Genomic DNA, 25,763 nt, shown 5'->3' on the forward strand with positions numbered 1-25,763 from the left:
ATCCTTTCCATAGATGCTGCCTGACCTGCTGAATTCCTCTGGCATTTTGTGCATTTTTGCTGTGGAAATGGTTGGCACAGATTTAAAAGTGACAGTTCAATACTTATTTAATTAGTTTTGTGTTTATTATAATGATTTTCATTCTATGAGGATAATTTCTGACTTCACAATCAACATAGAAAGTCAGCCACCAGCTTAGTACATAGAATGAGGCTACAATGGTGGGCCTTGATCTTTCCAATCCACTAGCAGGCATCTGTCCCAGGAATTTTGCTTCATAAAATGCTCTGAAGAATAAAGCAACAACATAACATGCCAGCTAATGCTTGGTGTTCATAATTGGCTCTCTGTATATGGTCATTGTACCTTCTATGTTCGCAACAGGAAGTGGTGTTTGCCGTGGTTACTCAGCTTAAGTGTAATACACATTGCTAAGCAAAGTTAGTTTTCAGGCATTGACACAGCTGTAATATAAAGTCACAGCATCTATTTGGCTGGGGGAGTGAGTACAGCTCTACGTGATTCCCACATTCAGATGAGAAGCTCTCATTGTATCCCCATTATTGTTTGTTTAATCTCTGTGTGAGGCAATGTGGTGGTTTAATCTTCATTTATATTCAGATATAAGCCGTATTCAAGTCAAGTGAATTGGCTTTGTTTACTTGGTGGAGGGATACAGTAATTGGTTGTATGGCTTCAATTGAACTGCATTTCCTTCTCTCTCATGTTCTGTCTCTGCCCTTTGTATGTTATCGCTAAATTTTATTTATCTCATTTCTGCCTGCCTTTAAAGTTGACTTTTTTTTTAGTATTGCTGTCTTAGTGTTGCGCACCAACTAGTTCCTTTTGCAGCTCCTAAAAAAAGAACCACGCACTGTGATAAAAGACCCGCTGGGCCCTCCACCCCTGCTGCAGCCAAAGCGTGCAGTCATGCGCGTCTGATGGATCCCTGTGTAAACCTCCAACAAGCTCAACTGAAGGCACTTCTGGGAGCTGCGTGTAGGGGCCGGAGCATTAGTAAACAGAAAATCGAAGAGGAAAGAATTCTGAAACTTAAAAACAGAAAATACTGAGTGAGTGTCGGGGGCAGGTTGAGCAGCATCCGTAGAGAATCAGAGTTAATACATTGGGTCAATGACATCATCAACACACTGAGTTGCTACTGGTCTGTTGTGGTGTAATACCCATATTATACTGATGAATGCTGTTGTGTTGTCCAGCATCTGCATTTTCTTGCCTTTTTGGCTGTTGAAATTTCAACAATCCAGTGTACAGCACAGGTGCTGTTACAATGGGACTCCCGCTTGAGGCTACACTCTGCTGCTTGCAATGCTGCCTTGAAGTGCTCGTGACTGGTGGCACATAGCATCTTAAGCCAAGGTTTTTATAAAGGCCTATCAACTTGAAATGTTTCCCTCACAAACAAAATAAAATCTGCAGATGCTGGAGATCCAAACAACATACAAAAAAAATACTGGAGGAACTCAGCAGGCCAGGCAGCGTCTATGGAAAAGAGTAAACAGTTGGCGTTTCGGGCTGAGACGCTTCATCAGGACTGGAGAAAAAAAGATGAGGAGTCAGAGTAAGAAGGTGGGGGGAGGGGAGGAAGAACCACAGGTGGTAGGTGATTGGTGAAACCTGGAGCGGGGGACGGGTAAAGAGCTGGGAATTCGATTGGTGAAAGAAATAACAGGGCTGGAGAGGGTAGATCTGGTAGGAGAGGACAGAGGCCACGGAGAAAAGGGAAGGGGGAGGAGCACCTGCCCCTGAACCTCTTCCCTCACTACCATTCAGGGTTCGAAACAGTCCTTCCAGGTGAGGCGACACTTCACCGGGGAGTCTGTTGGAGTTAGCTACTGTATCTGGTGTTCCTGGTGTGACCTATATATCAGTGAGACCCGATGTAGGTAGGGAGAACACTGCTCCACCCACCAGAAAAAGCGGGATCTCCCAGTGGCCACTCATTTTAATTCCACTTCCCATTCCTGTTCTGACAGGTCAGTCCATGGCCTGTACTGCTGCAAAGAGGCCGCACTTGGGTTGGAGGAACAATACCTTATATGCCATCTGGGCAGCCTCCAACCCAGTGGCATGAACATCGATTTCTTGAATTTACAATACTATCATCCCCACCCCTACCACCATTCCCCATTCCAGTCGACTTACCAGCTCTTTACTTCAACCCTCATCCCCCACCCCACAGTTTCACTTATCACTTACTACTTTGTATTTCTTCCTCCTTTCTCCCTCCTCCTTACTCAGTCTTCTCATCTTTTTTTCTCCAATTCTGATGAATGGTCTCAGCCCAAAACGTCAACTGTTTACTCTTTTCCACAGATGCCTGCTGAGTTCCTCCAACATTTGTGTGTATTGCTTGAAATGTGTCTGTCTCTCTTTCAGTGCCACCTGTTCCAGCTTTTAGGTTTTCCAATTTAAGAGTACCGTACAGATAGACAGTTGGTTGAGAAGTTAATTCAAGACAAGTTTGCATTTGGCATGTAAATTTGGCACATTTGTCTGCTGTCTTGTTACAAAAGCTTAAGAATCTGCATTGGTAGGAAATTATTCATATGAGAGGTAGTTGGCTTTCTTCGATTGGCCTACATTTGCGTTCCAGAATGAATGAATGGTGTTCGCTGTTCATTATGCTTCCAGATGCCCACAAACATTTTGCGCAGGTGCTTGTGGGAGTTGAGAGTCATTTACTGTATTACAGCATCTTTGTAGGGATCCTGAGACATGGAAACAGTTCAATAATTTCTTTAACCAATCTGACTGAATCCTCAGACGGTGGTTGAAACAAGAAGCCTGAATGTTTAATCCAATATAAAACTATGTTTTAATAGTTATAAAAGGAAAGAAAGCTGACTTTATGTGAAAGAGATAAGAAGCAGAAAGTTAAAACAATTCTTTTGTCCTCCATAAAAAACACAAAAGGCTGGGAGAACTCAGCAGGCCAGACAGCATCCATGGGAGGAGGTAATAACGACGTTTCGGGCCGAAACCCTTCATCAGAAGTGAAGTAACATGGGATGGTCGAGGGGGGATAAGAAGTGGGGGGAGGGATAAAGTAGAGAGCTAGGAAGTGATAGGCTGGAGGGAAATGGGCTAGGGGGAAGGTGGAGAATTATGGGAAATAAAAGAGAAAGAAAGGTAGGGCTGGGGGGAGATTATAGTGAGGGGGGGAAAGAGAGAGAAAGAGAACCAGACTGAAATAATAGATAGGGATGGGGGTAAGGGTGGGGGGCAGGGGTATCAACGGAGGTCAGTGGGAGTGGTCTGTGGAATTGAAGTGTGTGGCCACAGGGAGATCCCGCCACTGCTGGAGGACCGAGCACCGGTGTTTGGCAAAACGGTCTCCCAGTCTGCGGCGGGTCTCCCCAATGTATAAATGGCCACATCGGGAGAACAGACTGGGAGACCGTTTCGCCGAACACTGGCGCTCAGCCCTCCAGCAGTGGCGGGATCTCCCTGTGGCCACACACTTCAATTCCACAGACCACTCCCACTCCGACATGTCTGTCCATGGCCTCCTCTACCGTCAAGATGAGGCCACACGCAGGTCGATGGAGCAATACCTTATCTCCCGCCTAGGTAGCCTCCTACCTGCCGGCATGAACATTCAACTCACAGACCTCCGCTGATACCCCTGCCCCCCACCCTTACCCCCATCCCTATCTATTATTTTAGTCTGGTTCTTTTTCTCACTCTTTTCCCCCCTCACTATAATCTCTCCCCCCAGCCCTACCTTTCTTTCTCTTTTATTTCCCATAATACTCCACCTTCCCCCTAGCCCATTTCCCTCCAGCCTATCACTTCCTAGCTCTCTACTTTATCCCTCCCCCCACTTCTTAATCTCCCCTCGACCATCCCATGTTACTTCACTCCTGATGAAGGGTTTCGGCCTGAAACATTGTTATTACCTCCTCCCATAGATGCTGTCTGGCCTGCTGAGTTGTGCCAGCATTTTGTGTTTTTTATTTATTTCCAGCATCTGCAGATTCACTCGTGTTGCTTTTGTCCTCCATAATTTTTGAATAAATGAAAGATGGGGCAGATAGTCTTTTTTTTCAAGGTAGACAAATCATGAATGAACAAGTGGGCATAGGCTTATGGTGAGAGGCAGGAGTTCTAAAGGAAGTGTGATGTACAAGTTTTTTTAAACCAAGAGTGGTTCTTTTTCTGAAACATGCGGCTAGGGGACGTGGTGGATCAGAGAGTAAGTTTAAGAAGCGTTTAGAGAGTCACATAATTCAGCATAAGAAGGATGCAGTTGCTCAGTCGGGCAAAATGGTCAGGTGAACATGGTCAGCTAAAGGTCTGTTTCTCTGCTTTATCATTATTTACACAATAAATCTAAATGATGCTAATTCATTGTACTGCTTTAAGCAATTTTCCATAATTCAATCCTGGTCGTTTCCTTCAGTAGATTTTGCAAAATTTAATGTTACCATTCCATTTAGGGTCTGATGGTTATGGGGACATTTTGAGTATTTATTTCAACCGTGATCTAAGAGAATGTATTTAGTAAAATGATAGATGAGAATCGAACAGAAAGTTAACTACTTCTGAGCAATTAAGCTGGTACCTCGCTGGTACAATGAGTGTAGAAGAAACAGTGGGAAGGTGGTGGTGAGGTGAGGACAGGAAGATGATTAAAATTCTTTCCTGATTTTGAACTATTAGTATTAATTTTGCACGTTCTTCAGATCTAAATTTTCAATGCTGTTGAAGGACAAGATGGACTCCTTTGTGATATGGTATATATGGAAAGTAAATGGCAGACCATATTACAGTGGAGATGATTTATGTTGGATAATGTCTACTCATTACAGAGTTTATCCCATCACTGCTGCTGGTTCCTTCAGCAAAATGTTCTTCTGAATAAGGAATAGGATTCCATATTCTGTATCCTGAATCAACAGAAGAAATTTCACCCGTCCTTTGTTGAAATCAACAAATTAGTTTTGCTTAAAATCTTAATGCCCGAGTGTGTATCGTTTTCTGTTAGCTGATGCAACTTAATAATTATAGAACCTGCAGGTGTTTTTAATTTTGCATGATTCAAGCCATATTTTTATATTGAATTGCTCATCTCAACTCTAGTATTTCTGTTCAAAAGTCATATGAGCATGAAATGTTGCAGCCATATCTTACACTGGATTTTCATTGTTTCCATTTTTTTTCTTGCTGTACACTGTCCCAAGGTAAGGGTTGGCATAACTGCAGTGCTTCACCTTGGATAAAATACAGGTGATCATTTCTGTCATGGGAGATGCATGAAAAACCTTCCTGAAATTGCATTATATCCATTCTGAAGCAGAGCCACTTGCATTTTGCCACAGCCTAGCTGTTACTCATCTGCTTTTCATTCCCATAGGTTCAAGTCAGGGCCGGGATTTTCCATGGAACTGAGCTCCTTTGTGAACCTGTTGTAAGCAGTGAGATATCTGGAAAAAATGATCTCGTCTGGAATGAGACATTGGACTTTGAAATTAACATCTGTGACCTGCCAAGAATGTCTAGACTCTGTTTTGCAGTGTATGGAGTGATGGATAAAGTGAAAAAACAAAAATCGACAAAGAACGTGTCTAAGTACCAGACCATTCGGAAAGCAGGAAAAGTAGTTAGTATTATCAGTTTTCCAACCGTATTTACATTTCAACTGCAATAGCTGTGTCAGTGGTTTGATTATAAAGGTGTTATTTTAAAAGTTTAGCCTGAAAGCTAAACTTGAGCTTCCCTTGACATCCAAATCTCCCAGGCACTCCCCTCTATAACATTCCTTGTACTTAAATAACTGAACCATATTTAAGGTCACCTGCACTAATATCTCCTCAAGGTTTGGTATCAGATTTTGAACTGTGAAGACCCTTGAGGCGATTTGCCATATTCAATCAGATACATATTTTTGTCAAAATTATTATACAGTATATTGATTCCTGGTGGATGGAATTTTATTATCCTTTATGTCAGAATCAGCCAAGTACTTCATGCTTTACAAACTTCAAGGTCAGATTTGGTAAGATGCTTAAACCACTTTAATTAATCATAAACAAGAGAAAATCTGCAGATGCTGGAAGTCCAAGCAACACACACAAAATGCTGGATGAACTCAGCAGGCCAGGCAACATCTATGGAAAAGAGTAAAGAGCTGTGTTTTGGGCCGAGACTCCTTCATCAGAACTGGAGAAAAAAAGATGATAAGTCAAAGCAAGAAGGTGGGGGCGAAGGGAGGAAGAAATACAAGGTAGTAGGTGAAACGAGGGGGAGGGGGGAGTAAAGAGCTGGGAAGTCGATTGGTGAAAAAGATAAAAGGCTGGAGAAGGGAGTATCTGATGGGAGAGGAGAGAAGGCCATGGAAGAGAGGGAAGGGGGAGGAGGGAGGAGTACTAGAGGGAGGCAATGGACAGGTAAGGAGATGAGGTGCAAGGGGGAAATGGGCACCAGAAGTTCGAGAAATTGAAACAGGAGACCGCACCAGGAGCACTGGATGCAGTAGATGACCCCAACAAACTCATAGGTGAAGTGTCGCCTCACCTGGAAGCACTATTTGGTGCTCTGTATGGTAGTGAGGAAGGAGGTGTAGGACAGATGTAGCACTTTTTTCGTTTGAGTGGATAAGTGCAAGAAAGGAGATCAGTGGGGAGGGATGAGTGGACAAGGGTGTCGTGTAGGGAGCGATCCATGTGGAAAGCAGGAAAAGGTGGGGATCCCATTGGAGATGGCAGAAGTTATGTAGAAATTATGTGCTGGACACAGAGGCTCTTGGGGCTAGGTGAGGACAAGAGGAACCCTATTCCTGGTGGGGTGGCAGGAGGATGGGGTGAGGGCTGACGTGCATGAAGTGGAAGGGATGCGGCCGAGGGCAGTTTTATAGTGGAGGAAGGGAGGCCCCTTTCCTTGAAGAAGGAAGACATCTCTTTAGTTCTAGAATAAACTGTTAATGTTCCAAACCTACATTGGTATCACTTCCCAATTCTTCCTACACTACATTGACGATTGCATTGATGCTACTTCCTGCACCCATGAGGAGCTTGTCGACTTTGTCTGCTTTGCCTCCAACTTCCATCCTGCCCTCAAATTTACCTAGTCCATTTTGGACACCTCCCTCCCCTCTCAATTCCTCCAGCTCCGCTGTATCTGCTCTCGGGAGGAGGCTTTTCATTCTGGAATGGAAGGGCAGATCACCCAGTGTCCACCCATTTTAATTCCACTTCCCATGACCGATATGTTAGTCCATGGCCTCTTCCACTGCTGCGATGAGGCCACACTCAGGTTGGAGGTGCAACACCTTGTATTCCATTTGGGTAGCCTCCAACCTGATGGCATGAACATTGATTTCTTGAACATCTGGTAGTAGCTGTACCCCTACTATTCCAATGCATTTTCCTCTCTCACCTTACCACCTTACCTGGCTATCACCTCCCTCTGGTCCTCCTTCCCCTTCCCTTTCTTCCATGGCTTCTGTCCTCTCCTATCAGATTCCTCCTTCTCCAGCCCTTTATCTCTTTCACCAATCAGTCCCTTAACTCTTCACCCCCTCCCCTCCCTCCCTCTTGGTTTCACCTATCACCTGCCACATTGTATTTCTTCCTCCCCTCTCCCAACTTTCTTACTCTGACTTCTCATCTTTATTTCTCCAGTCCTGATGAAGGGTCTCAGCCTGAAATGTCGAATGTACTTTTTCCATGGATGCTGCCTGGCCTGCTGAGCTCCTCCAACATTTTGTGTGTATTGCTGCCATTTGAATTAATGTATATGTGAATTCACTGTCAATGATTATGCCCATTAATGAAGAACATTGTTGCTGATGGCCAATGTTTTAGGACAGACAAATTTCCCATCATATCTTTTATATCTGTGGGAATTGCATGGGTCTGTGAGCCTGGTGCAAGACCCATCCACACCAACTCAATGCACCCTATTTACCACTTTCCTTGCTCAGAACATTTTGACAAAAGTTGACCAGTTCTCCATCTAGTGGAAGAACAGTGCATTGCCAACAGTTGAATGAAAAAGCTATAAAGGATCAAAGTAAATTTAGATAGATAGATAGATAGATAGATACTTTATTCATCCCCATGGGGAAATTCAACATTTTTTCCAATGTCCCATACACTTATTATAGCAAAACTAATTACATACAATACTTAACTCAGTAAAAATATGATATGCATCTAAAATCACCCTCTCAAAAAGCATTAATAATAGCTTTTAAAAAGTTCTTAAGTAGTTTACTTAAATACATTGAGTCCTAGCCCCGGCACTTTAACATATCTTACTCCTGGCGGTTGAATTGTAAAGCCGAATGGCATTGGGGAGTATTGATCTCTTCATCCTGTCTGAGGAGCATTGCATCGATAGTAACCTGTAGCTGAAACTGCTTCTCTGTCTCTGGATGGTGCTATGTAGAGGATGTTCAGGGTTTTCCATAATTGACCATAGCCTACTCAGCGCCCTTCGCTCTGCTACCGATGTTATACTCTCCAGTACTTTGCCCACGACAGAGCCCGCCTTCCTTACCAGCTTATTAAGACGTGAGGCGTCCCTCTTCTTAATGCTGCCTCCCCAACACGCCACCACAAAGAAGAGGGCGCTCTCCACAACTGACCTATAGAACATCTTCAGCATCTCACTACAAACATTGAATGACGCCAACCTTCTAAGGAAGTACAGTCGACTCTGTGCCTTCCTGCACAAGGCATCTGTGTTGGCAGTCCAGTCTAGCTTCTCATCTAACTGTACTCCCAGATACTTGTAGGTCTTAACCTGCTCCACACATTCTCCATTAATGATCACTGGCTCCATATGAGGCCTAGATCTCCTAAAGTCCACCACCATCTCCTTGGTCTTGGTGATATTGAGATGCAGGTAGCTTGAGTTGCACCATATCACAAAGTCCTGTATCAGTTTCCTATACTCTTCCTCCTGTCCATTCCTGACACACCCCACTATGGCCGTGTCATCAGCGAACTTCTGCACATGGCAGGACTCCGAGTTATATTGGAAGTCTGATGTGTACAGGGTGAACAGGACCGGAGAGAGCACGGTCCCCTGCAGCGCTCCTGTGCTGCTGACCACCGTGTCAAAGTACCATATATGTTACATATGCAGTACTACCTTGTTCATTTTCATGCAGATTTTACATAGAATACTATGCATAAACAGGCAAAGACTGACAAACAACCAACGTGCATAAGAAGATAAACTACACAAGTATAAATAATACTGAAGAAATGAGCTTATAAATGTGAGTTGCTAGGACACAGAATGAGTTCAGAGTGGTGCTGAAAGAAGTTATCCATGCCTTTCCTCACTATTTAATCTTCTGCATCTTCAATATCAATTCTACAGAGTGAGCATGAGGCACAAACTAAGGGCACTGGGATCATTATTAAGACATTCTTAGTGTTACGAATGCTTAAGCTTTAGAGTCATCGCCACAACCTTCCTACCTCTAATTTCAAAGGTGCATATGCCAAGTTGGTTCAACTTCTTTTCATAATTTAACCCTACAAACCTTGTGGCTTGTGCCTTCAAATCTAGAAAGATGATTGTCATTGAACAGTTATAACCTTCCCACTCAATGAGATCAATGTAGGCTTCTTCAGGGTGGTGTCCTAGCCCAGCCATCTTCATAGTTTCTTCAATATTCATCATTCAGTCATAATGTAAAAGGAGAGAATGTTTGGTGATTGTACAGTGCTTAAATCCATTTGGATCTCCTCATTAAATGAACTACGGTAGTCTGTACCTTCTTGCAGCAACATCACGCTAATGTTCAGCCACGAGCTGACTAGTGCTGAATCACACTTGCATTACAATAAAGGCCAGGTGATGATCATCTCCAACATGAGGATATGTAATTGCCTATCCTTGACATCCAATGGCAGTATTGCTTCCAAGTTCCCCTCCATCCATATCCTAGAAACCACCACTGACCATTTGCTCAGCCAGACCAGCCACAAAACACCATGGTCAGGATTGGATATCTTGTGCTGAGTGATTGATTTATCTTCTGATGCCTCAAGGTGACACCACCATCAACGATGCACAAGTCAGTAGTATGATGGAATATTCTCCATTTACTTCAGTGAAATTCCAGTAACATTTAAGCTTGACAATTTAGAACAAAGCCATTCACTAAAATGGTACCCAATACACAACCCTTAACACTCCTTTCTGACACACTGTGACTACAGAGTGTACAGCCTGTAAAATGAGCTTCAGGTACTTACTTTTGCTACTCTGGCAGCACCTCTCAAACAGACAATCTGTACCATCTCTGCACAGCATTGCTTTCAGGTTCCCTTCCAATTAAAACATTATATATTTACTTAGAAATACCTTGCAAATCCTTGAACTTTCAGTCCCACAGCATTGAAGGCAGATTTTCACCAGAAGTTTGACAATGATTCAGGAAGGCAGTTCATCACCTTCTTTAATTAGGGACTGGTACATTACTAGCAAGGATGCTAAAAAATATTTTTTGTAAAAAAAATGTATATGTAACTACATGTTAAAATTGTTCTTTGGCTAGGAATATTTTTGATATACTCTGTCTTGATGAACATCAAAATATAAAAGCAAATCCTTCCTTTTCATTAGCACTATCCAATTGCATGGGTGAATACGATGGTATTTAACTTCAGGGGTCAGTTGAAGAACGGCAGTCTCACGCTGCACTGTTGGTCATCTTTTCCTGGTATGTATTAGCACTCTTGAAACTTCTCTCCAATTAAAATATTCAGAAGTTGACTCCCAAAATGTGAGTGATTTACACCAAATTTCCATGGGTTTCAGATGAACTGGAAGAAATGCTGAACCCAATTGGCACAACACAGACCAATCCATACACTGAAAATGCCACGGCCCTGCAGATCCAATTCCAGGAGTACAGCAAGTCACCAATCTTTTATCCTGCTTTTGACAAGGTAGATAATTATTGTAAGCCATTTAACCAATACTGATACTTTATTATCAAACGCTTACGCAGTGAAAAATTTATTTACCATTTATATTAGAAGCTTGTGTTGTGTGCTTATCTCTGGATTTTTTTTAGTGAAGGTTTCTGCAGTCTAAGCAATTGTGAAAATGCATTTCCTTCCCCTTGCCAAGGAGTAACACAGAGCAATCTTTACAGAGCCTCTTCATTCCGGATGTGTACTGCAACACGTTCATTTTCAGTGTGGTCAAACTCTCAGCCCTCTTCTGGTGGGATTTCTGACTACGAGAACCAAAAGAGCAATGTCATACCATACTGCATTACTTAGTCACCATGCTTTATTGCTGGATAAAGTGTAAACGAGCTTTACTCAAAAAATATTTTTTCTTTGCTAAATTCACCCGGCTTGCAGCTTTACTTCTGCTGAAACTGACTTGTAGGAATTCCACACTTGTAGGAATTAAAACTGTTGACCAGAAATACTTGTAATAAGTATAAATAAATGTTATATTGAACTAACAAAATGGGGAGGGGGGAATGAGTACCTTCTCTAAAATAAATAATGGAAATAATTTTGTCAGTCTTAGAGTTGTTATTCTGTTTTGCACTGTGTGTTGTCACTTGTTCAATTCAAACTAATTTAACAAATCCCTCAACTCTATTTGGTTGATGACTTGGAGAGTCAATTGTCTCCTCTTATAAAATCTAATCAGTTTTTACTCTATTGACCATAATTGTCATTCAGATAAAAATTGCCTGTTCTTTTATGGCAAAGAAATCTTTTAAATCTTTTCCTTCATTCTGGTACTACTACTGCGTCGACTACCATTGTAGTCTGAAGGTAGGGAATGCAATGATCAACAATGGTTTTCTGCACAAAATTGACTCTTTGAAAGGGGAAGTTCATTATCTAAATGTTAATGTTCGACTTTGAAAATAACTTGGATTCATAAAGAGGTAATAATTGTCAGCAACTAGGGGATGGCATGCTACTGTAGTGGTAGCACTAACAATTTACAGTACCAACAACATGGGTTCAATTCCTGCTGCTCTCTGGAAGGAGTTTGTACGTTCTCACCGTGACCATGTGGGTTTCCTCTGGGTGCTCCAGTTTCATCTCTCAGTCCAAAGACTTGCCGGTTGGTAGGCTAATTGGCCATTGTAAATTGTCCTGTGATGAGGCTGGGGTTAAATCGGAGACTGATGGGCAGTGTGGCTGGAAGGGCTGGAAGGACTTGTTCTGTGCAAATGTCTGGAGAACAAAGCACGCATTTCCTTACATGATGTGTTTGCAACTGACATAGGTAAAACGTTGAGGTCAGCTTGTGGGTTTGAATAAATTGAGGAGCACATCTGTGTCCAGTGAAGGGAATTTAGATAAATAGCTAACAAATAAGTTAATGCAGTAAACTTAATTGTTTGAAAGTGCCCTTGAAAGAAACTTTGATTGTGCTTGCAATGCTCTGATGCTGATGGGGAAATGTTTGCTTTCAAATTTTGAGTATTTTCTGACTTTCTTTCTTTAAATGTCATTAATTAAAGATTTTGGAGAAGGCAGCCGAAATTGCACGAAGCAACGACACACTAAGTACAGCGGTAAGTACAACTAGAGGAGCAGAGCATGCTGTCATGCCACCTAGTGGTCATTGACCCATTATATGCACCCTATTCTGTTGTGAAGTGACACTGGAAACTTCTTCATGAGAATCTGTTACGTCCATGATAATCAGTCTTACTCTCATTCAAAGCATAAACTTTTATGGTTTATTTTAGATTATAATGTGATACAGCAACTAATTGCAGAAAGTACCACTATGCAATTTGACAAAGATTATTAAATTGGTTCTAACCGTGGTAAGATTTGCAGTTCTGAGCTGTTAAATATGATTGGGAATTTGACAGAAATTTGTTAGTGACCATCACAGGTTAGAAAGGGTAGAGTAGAATTCTGTTTTCTGTCATCCATTGCCCATTAGTTTATAATGTTCAGTTCCAATTAAGAATTTTTCAGAAGGGGGTTTCATTACATAAATTTCACTACTTCAGATATTAACCATTCGCAAAAGGACAAATATCTGTGCTTTATGGGTCCTTTAAATTCCCCAATGAAACTACACTCAGCAGCAGAGCCAGGGTATATCATGTATCTATTAACTGAGTGAAAATGTTTTTTTAAATAAATGCTGCATGTTATGAATATACCACTTGTGTGAATGAAGTCACTGTAGAAAAATACTGGTAGATACGAAGCAGGTTCCTTGTTCAACAAAGCAAGGTACAGCCAGCATCGTGTGGTGATGCTTTCAGTTGAAAGGTCTGGCTGGCGCAATGTGGGGCTCAATATTTTATGTGCTAAGCATCAAAGGACAACTTCATATTTACAATGTATTGACACCGCTTTCTTTGAAGCTATACACGAACTACACTCCTCAATTCACACCCACACCACAGACATCCAAATTAATTTTAATCAGCATTGTCTGTTCTGGGATTCACGATTTTTAGGAACCAGTTGTTCAGAGCTGCACTCCAAATCAAATCCACAATTTATCTTCAGATGTGAAGACTGGTAGCTGAAGTCGTATGCTAAATGGAAATGTGCTAAAGCCGCAAATTGCTCTAACACCACTTACTGTTGATTTTACTGCGCCAAAAATTGTCTTGTACATTTTCTTTTGAATTGGGGATTGTAAGTAACAGAACAATGTGGAACTTCACTTGACCTTTTTGGATAAGTGTGGTTTTAACTGCAAATGGATTACAAAGTGAATTTAACAGTTCCTCACCTTCTGCAGATCTTCGTGACAGTCATTCTCTTGGTGATTTGTTAATGGTGGAATCTCTGAGCTCTCACTCAGTGCTGCCACAGCAACTCAACCACGGTCACATTTCCTTGTCCAGCAGTTGGAGTTTCTTGTTGCCAGCTCTTAGACAGACAGAATAGCTTGAGTAGCTTCCTGTGTACTAGTGGGAGGATCAAGAGAGGCCACTGATGGGGATGGGTGTCATCAGTAGGCATCCAGAGAAAACATTTTTTTTAAAAACAATGCCAAGATTAGGACATGCATGAGAAGCTATGCAAAGTTTATTACAACAGTCTGCAGATTGAGGTGTTGGGGGCAAAACGGAAGATGACACAGGGATTGCTCTGGTCACGATTGGTTGAAAATGAGACAAATGATGGGCACTTCTAGATGGTGAAGGAGAGGCAATACTCTGCCTCTCATATTAGAAACTTCAGAGAGTGAATTGTATCTGTGAAAGTGAGTAGCCGAATAAGCATTCAACTAGGAAGGTGAAATGTTGAAGCAGCGGTAATCCATTCAATGAGATCATGGTTGGTCTTTTGCTTTAGTGGCACTTGCTGCACTAACTGTGTACCCCTTCATTCCTTTATAATCAAAAATGTATGTTTCTTTAAAATGACTGAGGCTCCACAGCTTTCTTGGGTGGAGAAATTTATTCTCACTACAACCATTAATGGCAAACTGCTCACTTTGATATCGTGACAGTTCCTTTAGGAAAAGATTGAATCTAGGATGAAAATGAAGATGATTAGGTCAGGATTCAGATCAGTTCATTATCATTTAGACCAGGGTGCAATGAAGTTCCCGTCTCGTGTGAAGCTCCCAGACGCTAGAGCAATGAGAGGTATTTCTGTTAGGGATGAATAAAGCCCTGATGTTAGGACTCTGTTCTCCTCTACTGCCACAATGAGGCCACTCTCAGATGGAAGGAGCAACACCTTGTATTCCGCTTGGGTAGACTCCAACCTGATGGCACGAACATCAATTTCTCCAACCTCCGATAAATTTTCCCCATACCCCTTCCCTCTTCAATTTCCTTCTTACCTCTTTTCCTCACTTGCCTATCACCTCCACTTGGTGCCCTTCCTTCCTTCCATTTCTCCTCTCCTCACTTTCCTTCTTTAGCCCTTTACTTTGTCCACCCAGTTTTTTTTTACTTCATTCCCCCTTCCCCCACCCACTTGGCTTCACCTGTAACCTAGCTTGTGCTCCTTCCCCCCTCCCCCCCCCACCTTATTCTGGCTTCTCCCTTCCTTTCCAGTCCTGAGGAAGGGTCTCGGCCCGAAATGCTGACTCTTTGTTCATTTCCATAGATGCTGCCTGAGTTGGTGAGGTCCCCCAGTGTTTTGAGTGTGTTGCTTTGGATTTCCAGCTTCTGCATAATCACGTGTTTCTGGTGTTAGGACCAGGACTGGATATTTAATCTGTAACCATTGACCAATCCTTCATTTAGGGCCGAGGATGGAAGAAACTGCACATCGAACTAAAAGAGATCATGGAGCGGGATGCATTGTCTCAACTCTGTGAAAATGAGATGGATTTGCTATGGACTCTACGATATGACTGCCGTGAAAACTTCCCACAGTCTCTACCCAAGCTGCTACTCTCAGTGAAGTGGAATAAGCATGAAGATGTGGCTCAGGTATGGCTATTGAATGTTCCCTTTCCCATAATAGGGTAAGTGCTTCAATAGTGTTTCTAGATAATCAGCCATTGCTACTGAGAGCTGGAAACATTCCATTGGTTTCACTGTATCTTATTGAAGTGAGCTATACTCTTTTGTTTTACTGATTCCTCTTCAAGGTTTCCTCCTCATTTGCACAAAATGTCCATCAGTGTCTTAGAATAATTAGGCCTGTTGTTCTGCAGAGTCTGTGGCAACCATCAAGTCCCCAGCCATGTAATAATCCCATATTATTCTCCACACACTCCCATCAATTCTCTCCAGATTCCACCACTCACCTATATGCTAGAGGGAATTTAATACAGCCAGTTAATGTACCCATCAACATCTGTTTGGAATGTGGAAGGAAATCAGAATACCAGGAAATCCTGGGTTTATGAAGCCCAGGTTCATGGTGTCACAAATATTGAAATAGTTCAATAGTTTTAATGACCGAGAATGTATACAAAGGAGATGGTGATGGACTCTAGGAGGACTAAGCCAGATTTGCTGTCTGTTACTATTGACGATGAGTACATGGTACATGACTACAACTAATTGGTGTGACCTGGATGACAGACTTGAGTGGAACACCAACACAGAGGGCTGTGTACAAGAAGGGCCAGAGTCGCCTGTACTTCCTGAGGAGATTGAGGTCCTTTGGAGTATGCAGGCCTCTCCTTCACACGTTCTGCCAATCTGTTGTCGCTAGTACAATCTTTTATGCGGTGGTGTGCTGGGGCAATGGCATCAACACAGGTGATGCTAACAGGCTCAATAAACTGATTAGAAAGGCTGGCTCTGTTATAGGAGTCAAACTGGAACAAAAGAGTCTATGGAAAATCCTGGCATTTCTGGATGTTTCTCACCCTCTGCATGCCACCCTGGCTGAACAAAGGAGCACTCTTAGTAATAGACTAAGACAACTGCGCTGCTCCAGAGAACGCTATATGAGGCCATTCTCATCCTCGGCCATTAGGCTCTATAATGTGTCAGCTTATAGCTGGGGAAGTGTTAGACTGTGGTAACTTTTTTTATTCTTTCTACTTCTGCTCTAATATTTATATCTGTGCACTTGTAATGCTACTGAGACACTGTAATTTCTTTTGGGATCAATAAAGTATCTATCTATCAGTATACAACCTGATATTCTTGCTGCTCGCAGACAGCCACAAAAACAGAAGAGTACCCCAAAGAATGAGTGACAGTACAAATGTTAGAACCTCAAAGCCCCCTTCTCCTCCCCCTCACGCACAAGCAGCAGCAAGCGTCACCCCCCCCACACTTATTTCAGCAAAAAGCATCAGCAGTCACCGCCCCCCAAGCAAGAACTAGCACAGCCCCAAAGGGAGAGACCACGATCTGCATTACAACAAAAACTAATCGTTCACCTGACATGCCCCAGGCTTCTCTCTCCCTAATAAAGTGACAGAAATGTGTCACTCAGCAAGGGGGGGAGACACAAATAAAAAGAACTCCCTGGTTTATGGTGTTAAAGTTTGCCATGTCACTTTTTTTTTCTCCCCTGAGTTCTGCCACTTGAAAGTTGGCAGTAAGCTTCCCCACCAGTGAAAGAAAGAGAGGGTTTGCTGAGTACCGGGACCTCCGGAAGCTGATCGTCTGCTCACGATATTCCGTCTTCTCCCATGACACTTCACTCAGTGACACCGGCCGGGAATCCGCTCTGCCAAAGGGCCACGAAGACTCTGAACCCTGAAGGCATGCTCAGCTTCTAGGCCTTGCCCATGGTCAGTGAGTCACAGGAACGGGTCCCATCGCCGTAAAGGACCACGGTTTGAGTGTAGCTGCAGGTCAAGGGCACTAACAGAACCCCATCTGCTTTGAAAATTTCTTAAGATTGCATGGGTTGTGAGTTAAGTGTTGTCCACGACATTCCAAGCGATCCTCTGTAGAAAGGACTTTTAATATTGGAAGGATGAGACCTGCAGCAGTGAGTACTCCATCTGAACTGTATTCTATAATCAGACTGGATCAAAAGCTGCAGTTTCTGCAGCAAGTTTCACACCAGAGAAAAAAATTACAAAAAAATTCCAGTGCTATTAAAATGATGAAAATTTCTGTGGTTTTGGAGAAAGGCTCCAGAAAGTTATTTGCTGTAAAATACAAAAGTACTTTGTCATTGGACCGTGACCCTTCCTTACCAGTTTTTGTTTTAAGCAGTGTCCACAGTCTTGTTGAGAACTCTCCAAGAAATGTGTTGAAGCTGGCGTACTTTCCTTGTCAGTCATAAAAATTTGTTTATACTGCCTTGCTTTTCAAGGGCTTCTGACCATTGCTTTCATCTCCCAATCGGGAACTCCATTGAGACCAAGTTAGTGCAATCAGCCACAATCATCACCGAGATGCAGGAACCGTCACTCAAACACAATGTGCTTTTCAAATAAAATGCATTTCATCTCAATGTTTCTTCAAGATAAAAAAAACTACAAAGCCCTAGGGTCTCCTTCCTCCATGTCACTGCTATTTGGCTAGCAAGCCAAAAGTGACAATAACAGGAAACTACTTGTAAAATGTTTTACTATAAGATACTGCAGACAGAGATGACTAAGAAGATTCCTTACTAAATTTAAATGACACTTTCCAGTGACTTTTTTAATAATAATTTTGTTGGCTTTCTTGCCTTTGATCAGGATCTCTGAACTCCTTTCCTATATAATCTTGCATTTAACATCCATTTAGTATTGTGGATGCAAGCTTCCCAAATGTAATATGCAGAGTAATGCAGATTTTTAGCATTTCTTTCTGCCCATGGCCTTAAGCAGGTTCTGTAAAATTGAATTTCGTTTTGGCAGCAGACCAGGTCTTTGTATCCATTTTGCAAAGTTCTGTGCAATGTCTGGGTGCAATGTTCAGTTGTATGGATACTCATTCCTTTTGGATTTGAGCGATAAAGCCTATATTTAGCACGTATTTCACTCCCATGTTATATCTGCCTGATTTCCCTTCTGTCTGGAAGTGCTGGCGTTTTCCCATGTAATTGTATTAAAATTTTGGACTCTGATGCAGAAGCTATAGTTCAGAATCTCAGAGTTCCTTGCTAGGAATTTGTTGTTGTCACTCTAATGCTGGACTTCTCATGGAATCCAGGGATAGAATGCCAAATTCCTGCAGTTTCATAGAGGTTGCGAGGGGAGATCTGTCTTCCGAACCTATGCTGGTCTAATAACTACTTTCATTTCAAAGGAGAGCAACAGTTTCAAGGGACAAAAATACAAACCGAGTAATTTACATTTTTGAAATTACTTACTGCCCATCACACCACTGGCATTTAGGGCAATGGAGGTCCTCCATCTCTGCTTCCATACAATCTCACACAGATATAAGAGAATTGCTGTTTCCGTAACCATTTTCTTTTACCAGTCAGAGCTGTTAGCCCTAAGCTGAACCCCTGAACCTGGTGGACCACTGTTAGTCTGGCCTCTACCCTTGGATCTGTTTGGCCTGGGTGAACCTGCCAAGAACCAAAGCACAAGCCCCTGACTCCAGCCAACTCTTTTGGGAATACAGAGAGTAAAGGAGCCCAAAGAGACCACTGAGATGAAGTTGTAGATGAAATCATTTGGAGCAGGTAACAAAGCAGTCAGAATGGTCATTCATCGATCCCAGATCTGTGTCATTATCAAACATTTGATTATTTAGTGAATAAGAGTCTGCCTTCACAATTTTTTTTTCTCTATGTCAGTTTTCTTCTTTCTCTTGAAGTCACTGATATGTTTGAGGTGCAGCCTCATCTTCCCCAAATGACTATTAGTCACCTCCCCCATCCTGGAACACTCAGGTGAACTGAGAAGCCTTTACTGGCACCCAGAACCCTCGCTTTATCTCTTAAAAGACCAATGCAGAAACGTTCAATGCAAAAACAAAAAAAAATGGAGCGAGCTCAGTTGTGGTACTCTTCCTGGTTAAGCTGAGGCCTAGTTTGTGTTCTTGAACCTTTCTCGATGAAAGCTGCAGGTGATGCTACAGTGCCTGAATTATCAGCTGGAATATTACTGGTATTGGCTTGTCCCAGATCAGAATTTCCAGGGTGTTTCTTTTAGCTGGCAAACTAGTGATGACAAATATGAGGAATTATCATATTCATGGTTATGGTCTTAGCATAGCTTTTCATCGGGCAGTTATGTTACAATATTTTTGGTATTTAATTCTTACCAGAAGTTACAGCATTATATTGATCTCTGGTTTAACGGCTGCACTTCTCATAATTAATTTTTTTTTAAAGGACTTAACACTATTAATAGGAATGTGAAAAACTTGTGTTAAGATGCTAAGAGAAGTTTATTCTTTTAATGCATCTACCATTGGTGAGTAAGTCATGGAGGTCCTGGCTTTGAACTTTTCACACCTGTAGCTTTACCTCTACTGAAAGGCATATGGTGATAGACGTCTTTTTGCGGTTATCAAGGTTAAGGAGTAGAGAAAAGTTAACTCAAGATTACTATTCTGCTTTGCTGAAATAAAATTTTGTGTATCTGATTCTTGAACAAGAGAAATTGGTGTAGTTATTTGCAGATCAAGCCTGCTTTCCTTTCTACAGAAATGTGCAGTTGAGCTCAGTGTGGTTTTAGCCTGTTGCTCCTACACACCTTTAGGTAAAGAGGAATAAATCTGTCCAGTTATGCTTAGAATGGGATCATAGCATTTGTTTACAATTATGGCCAGAATTCAGAATTGAGGCAGGCTTAAGGCAGTGAATCGTGAAGCAATTCCAAAATAGTACATAACCTAGATGCGTTGGAAACTACTTAATGATGAATAATCGTCTGCAGACTAAAAATATTGAGTGGTGAAAAGGCCATCACCAACCAATCATGCCAATATCTCTGATGTCAATCCAACTGTGATGCGTTCTGAAATGCTGTGCAAGTTCCTGGGATCTCTGTCGGAACATTGCAGGAATGCTTGGGATGTTTTTGAACGTGCCCGGGAACTGCTGTGTAACTTAATGCGCTGTGAATCAGAAGACCAACCAGCGCTCAGTGTAAGCAGTGGGAATTCTCCAAAGATTGTATGTTGCTAAACCCACCCTAAAGAGGAGTTTGAGGGTGTTGTGCATAAAATTTCACCCTAGGGTATGATGCAACTGCATTGGCCAACCCGGTGCTTTGAGTGGCTGTTCCCCAATGAGCTAAAGAGAATGTCATTCCTAAGCCCTGTTCTGATATCTTCCAGCATCCACAATGAGCATGTTCCCAATAGGAATTACGTCTGGTGATTAGAAGTGTGTCATTGGAGAAATCCAGATCCCTCTCTCCACCATATTCCTAGAGACACACTGGAACTTCATATTCATTCAAAATTTTAGCCATTTGTGTCCATGAAATTTTTAGATATAATTTCAGAAGAAGAGGGCAGCCCACTTAACAAGATCCCCTGCACCCAGGGCTGACCTGAGTGTCTGGCAGTATCCAGCCTTTCTTGCACGAAAACAGCAATAAAGCACCAGAATACTGCTCACAGTTCCCTCGCAGCATTTAAATTAAGCCCCAGACCAAATTAAATTGCAGCCTCTGTGTGTAAATGCGCACCTGGAACAGTGTTTCTATTGACTTCTTAGGTGCAAGTTAAGTTTCTCTCAATATTTGGGTCAGAAGGAGCCAAGTACCATATAAAATGAAAACACGCAAGAGACTGCAGATGCTGGAAATCTGGAGCAACACACAAAGTAACTAAAGAAACTCGGGTCATATCTATGGAGTGTACTGGACAGTCGACAGGTCGAGACCCTGATTCCTTTCATCTTTAATCAGGGTCTCGACCCGAAGCATTGACTGTCCATTTCCCTCTGTGGATACTGTCTTAGCTGCTGAGTTCCTCTAACTCATTTCTGTGCTGAACCATTTAAAATAACTCCCTCTTTTGTGCAAGCAACACTTTGCGTGCCTTTCTAATAGTAATGCTGAGGGCATGGGATTTGTTTTCTGATTGTAAGCTTATACAGTTGCCCCAAAGAGTGAATTGTATTTCTTGTAAAATTATAATGTTATTAAATTTTTTTTTGGTAACTCAGTCCCAGCTTGCTAACATAAGTTAAAGTTTGGGAGTCAACTGATTTCTTTATATCTGGTAAACCAAATGCAAGCACGTTTGGAAAGCACTAAAAATGCAAGTGACATTGGAAAGCACTAAAAGCTGAACAAAAAATAGATTAGAACCAAGGTTCGTTATAAGCCAAGTATTTATAGGCCTATGAATTTAACATCCATGGTAGGAAAATTATTGGAATAATTTCTGAGGGACAGGATTAGTTTTAGAAGGCAGGGATTAATCAAAAATAGACAGTTTTGTGAGATCCAATCTGACCAATTTGATTAAACTTTTAGAAGAGGTAATAAAATGTGTTGATATGGGCAGTGTGGTAGATATTGACCACAATGATTTTAGTCAGGATTTGGGCAATGTATATGGGAGACAGATCCAAACGCTGAGAACCCATTGGATCCAAGGCATGTGGCAAATTAGAAACAAAACTGGCCTGGTTACAAGAGACAGAGGGTGATTGTGGATGGTTGTTTTTGGGTTGGGAAAGTGTTACTAATGGTGTACCACAGAGATCATTACTGGAACCCTTGTTGTTTGTAAGAATATTTTCACAATTTAGATACGAACAGAGAACGTATGATAAGTAAATTTGCGGATAACTTCTGAAATGGTGATGGTGTGGATAGTGAAAAGGATAATTGTAGGATAGAGGATGATGTTGATGAAATGGGAAGAGTAATAGCAGATGGAATTTAATCTTTGAACTTCCATTCATTGAACCTTGGGCTATGCCTACATCTATTAGAACACACTAATGTTTCCAAATATGGTGCTCCAATGTATTTTACTTGGGAGGTATCAGTCATGACCTGCTTTGGACCTCAAAGCAACAGCTCCTGCTGAACTTGGGCAGAAGTGAATGGCAGGGAATGTGGAATCTTGATCTGCAGTGACCTGGTATTTTACAGTGGAATTTGCAACATACGAATCCAACACCGAAGTGAGCTGTCGGTCTGAGTGCCCATTCAGTTTATTGTGACTTGTAGTAATATAAAAGTTGCATATCATATGCTGTGAGAGCAAATGGAAGGGAGGAGTATGCTTAATAATACAGCAGACTATGTTTGTTGGAAGGGAAAAGGAACAGGAGTGACTTTGCTAATGTGGTTATTTATTTATGTTCAGTTTCAGTGGTTAGCCAAGGACTTTTGTTCGATTTCAGATAAAGAGCTGACCCAAGTGGATTAGGTAGCCTGGGTAAAGTATTTGGTAAAGGTTCTGTGGGTAGAGGATCCTATCCCAGAAAGAGTAGTGGGTTTGTGCAGCTGCGAGGACACACTGTAATCCAACACTGAAGCACATTGTGCAGCTGCATCACTGAGAAAGTAAGAATGCTTCAGTTGTTTATGTATTTCATACAATGCCTTAATTTTCAGAATCACATTCTCCTGAGATGAACTGATCAGCTTTCAGAATCCACCTGAACACCAGTGTGACGATAGCATAGGAACTGCTGCAGTTCATTACGTAACTATGTGAACCGCAGATCTTATATTCACGGTGCATGCTTACCTAGATTCCTCTGTCCATTTTACGTATGTTTCTGGTAATCGCAAGACACATAATACCAAACAACCTGTCTAAGGACAAAAGTGAACAGCACTGATTGAATGCACTGTTGTACTCTCCACAGTCCCAACCACAGCAAAATTCTTGATGGAAATTTCTGTTTTCAGGACTTTAGAGGATTTGTAGCATTTCTGCAGTAACAAATTTGATCCAGATGCAGTAATATACACTGACCTGCTGTCAAAACAGCCCTTCTGTTAAGCTTTTGACCTCTGATTGCCACAGCCAGGTACCCATCCTGGCCATCCTGTGCTTCGCATCTGAAAAGAATGACCAGGGAAATATAAATAAACTATCCCCAGTACTTTAGGAATTTCTTTTGCCTGTTTTTTCCTTATCTGAATGATCAAAGTTTGAGCTCACACAGACCAAAGCATTTTTTTCTTTTTCTGATTGTATGTTCAGCTAGAAGAAGATATTGCTGCACTCTTTCTCTTGCAGCTCAGATACCATTGAGCGTGAAATTGGATGGAATATAAGGAATGTCAGTGACTTGGGTTGTGATATGAATCTCAACTTCATAGTGGGTTGGCTAAAAGTGCTGGAAATCAAATAAAAAGCACCTTGGGTTGTAATCTTTTACTGGGTAGCTGCGGCATTTCTTTACAAATCTCCTGGCTGACTGAATGCCATTCTTGAGCTACTGCAGATCTAGTTCCCTTCTCTGTCCTAGACACCTCCACCACCAAGGTGTTCATTAAAGGTTAGCAACCAATAACTTGTGCAAGGAATCGCTGACAACAAAATGCTGAATGAAATCAACACATAGCCAACTTTAAAACCTCCTGATAATTCCATTTATTGAGGTGTTCTATTCCCTGAATTCTCTGTTTGTAACGTTCTCGCTCGGGTGTAACGGACCGGAATTAAACGTCGAGGTAAACCGGAGTCAATGAAAACAAGGTCGCAGTAAGATTAACCATTTCGTGTTCACTCTTCACATTAACATATGGTGAAAACTGTTGATAAAACAATACAAGATTGGTACAGTGTTTGTTTCCTTCTAAATATCACATTTACATTGTGAATACTTGCAAAGGTAAAACTACATTACATTAAAGTGCAGCATACAGTCAGAATCTACCTGCTCCATTGACTGCTTTAAATACACTTCAACACAAACTATCCCGACTGTTTAACTAACGAAAACATAAACCTTATCGACCGTCGTTACTTTTAACAGAATCAGCGTTAACATTTTAACTCAACATATCGATTATCTAATGACTTACAGCGTTGCTTTCACTGTGTTTTTGGTGCGTAGAGAAAACTTAACCAGCGCCGTGGCGCCACATGTGAGCGACCCCCACCCTTGCGTTTATCCCAAACCGGTATTTTCCCACAAGACGCGGCGAACCCGGATGTGACGTCATCGCAGCCGCGATATATTACAGACAAATAAATTGACTTAAACAATCCTAACTTTAACTAAAAAATGCTAACAAATTACTAAGCGAAAATATTATAAACTAAATAACTGCCATAAAGGCAGCACACTGTTCATTTTTTCTTCTGGTGAATTACACTCCTATCAAGGAGTACAATTCACATATTTCAGACACTTCCTGAACTTTCTGGCACCTTTCTTGTTCTGCTGCCTGTAGGCATAAATGGTTAATATAGCCTATTCCTGGGTTTTGAATGTCCAACCACCCGACATACAAATGAACTCCCATAATGTTAATTTCAAAAATTTGATGTACTTACATACATTAGTTCCTATGAGCTGCCCTTCTCCTTAGTCCCCCCACCCCCACCTTAGGAATTGTTCTCATCAGTCTTTTACTTTTTAGCTTGTATGTGTGATGAAGGGTATGCTTTTGTTGCTATGCATTGCAATATTGCGGAGGGGTACTTAAGATATCAGGCAGTTTTGTATGTTTTCCAACTCCTGGACAAAAATCCGATTCATGAGCATCTGCAAGAATGGAACCTGTTATTTACCCAAGGATGGCCTATATTAGCAGAGAGTTTAATTATGAGGTGGGTGGGGGTTTGCATTTAAATAAATAATCGGAGTTCCACACCGTTGAGCGAGAGTCAGTGCGTAGCAGATAACACAAGACATTTTATAGATCCACTATTTTAAATAAAACCCACTTCCTGCACTGAGGACAGAGTGGCTAATTATATCTACGTTGACTTGACTTAACTAATGGTAGCCTTGAAATCAAACCAAAGTCTTCCTGTTCTGTAGTAGTGTGGTCATTAGCTGAACAACGTGCTCTTAAGTGAGGTTTGAATAATTTAAGGTTTTTAAACTTGAATGGATTTTGCTTATCCCTGACAAAGCTTTGGACTTGAAAGTGAAGCATACTGACTGTTTCATCCACACATCCCACCATTCTTGAAAATGAGCACAGAATTGATAGTGCCTCGTTGCTGTTACTTTCCTAAGCAATTTTAGTTTAAATTCATCAAAGAAGCAAGAAACAAACCAAAAGAGCAAAAAAATAGAAATGTAAACCCTCTTTGTCTTCTACAATTGTGACTGAATTTGCTGACTGATCTGTGTCCAGGTGTCTCAAAATATCTGCTGGAGACTGTCAACAGTAAGATTTTTCTGAACATCAGTTATGAAGGTCTGATCTCTGTACTAAAGTACGGTAACTGATTACAGGCATGTATTCTGATATCTGGATTTGAACCCTTTTTATCTTTGGCTTCAAGGTTTGTTCTCCTGGATTAGATTTGAACCTGATCAAGTTTCCCT

The 25,763-nt window shown here is 41.6% G+C and overlaps 1 protein-coding gene across 2 annotated transcripts in view; it reads left to right on the top strand.

Moving 5' to 3' along the window:
* Positions 1–25,763, top strand: part of pik3cb (phosphatidylinositol-4,5-bisphosphate 3-kinase, catalytic subunit beta) — a 175,673-nt gene that overhangs the window by 100,700 nt on the left and 49,210 nt on the right. For both annotated transcript variants that reach the window (XM_073040918.1, XM_073040919.1), the window contains exons 8-12: positions 5,381–5,626; positions 10,612–10,708; positions 10,807–10,937; positions 12,491–12,544; positions 15,209–15,397. In XM_073040918.1, coding sequence (XP_072897019.1) covers positions 5,381–5,626; positions 10,612–10,708; positions 10,807–10,937; positions 12,491–12,544; positions 15,209–15,397 — 717 coding nt within the window. The remainder of the gene's footprint in view (positions 1–5,380; positions 5,627–10,611; positions 10,709–10,806; positions 10,938–12,490; positions 12,545–15,208; positions 15,398–25,763) is intronic.

The sequence above is a fragment of the Hemitrygon akajei genome, chromosome 3, assembly GCF_048418815.1.
Source record: "Hemitrygon akajei chromosome 3, sHemAka1.3, whole genome shotgun sequence".
Classification (NCBI taxonomy): domain Eukaryota; kingdom Metazoa; phylum Chordata; class Chondrichthyes; order Myliobatiformes; family Dasyatidae; genus Hemitrygon; species Hemitrygon akajei.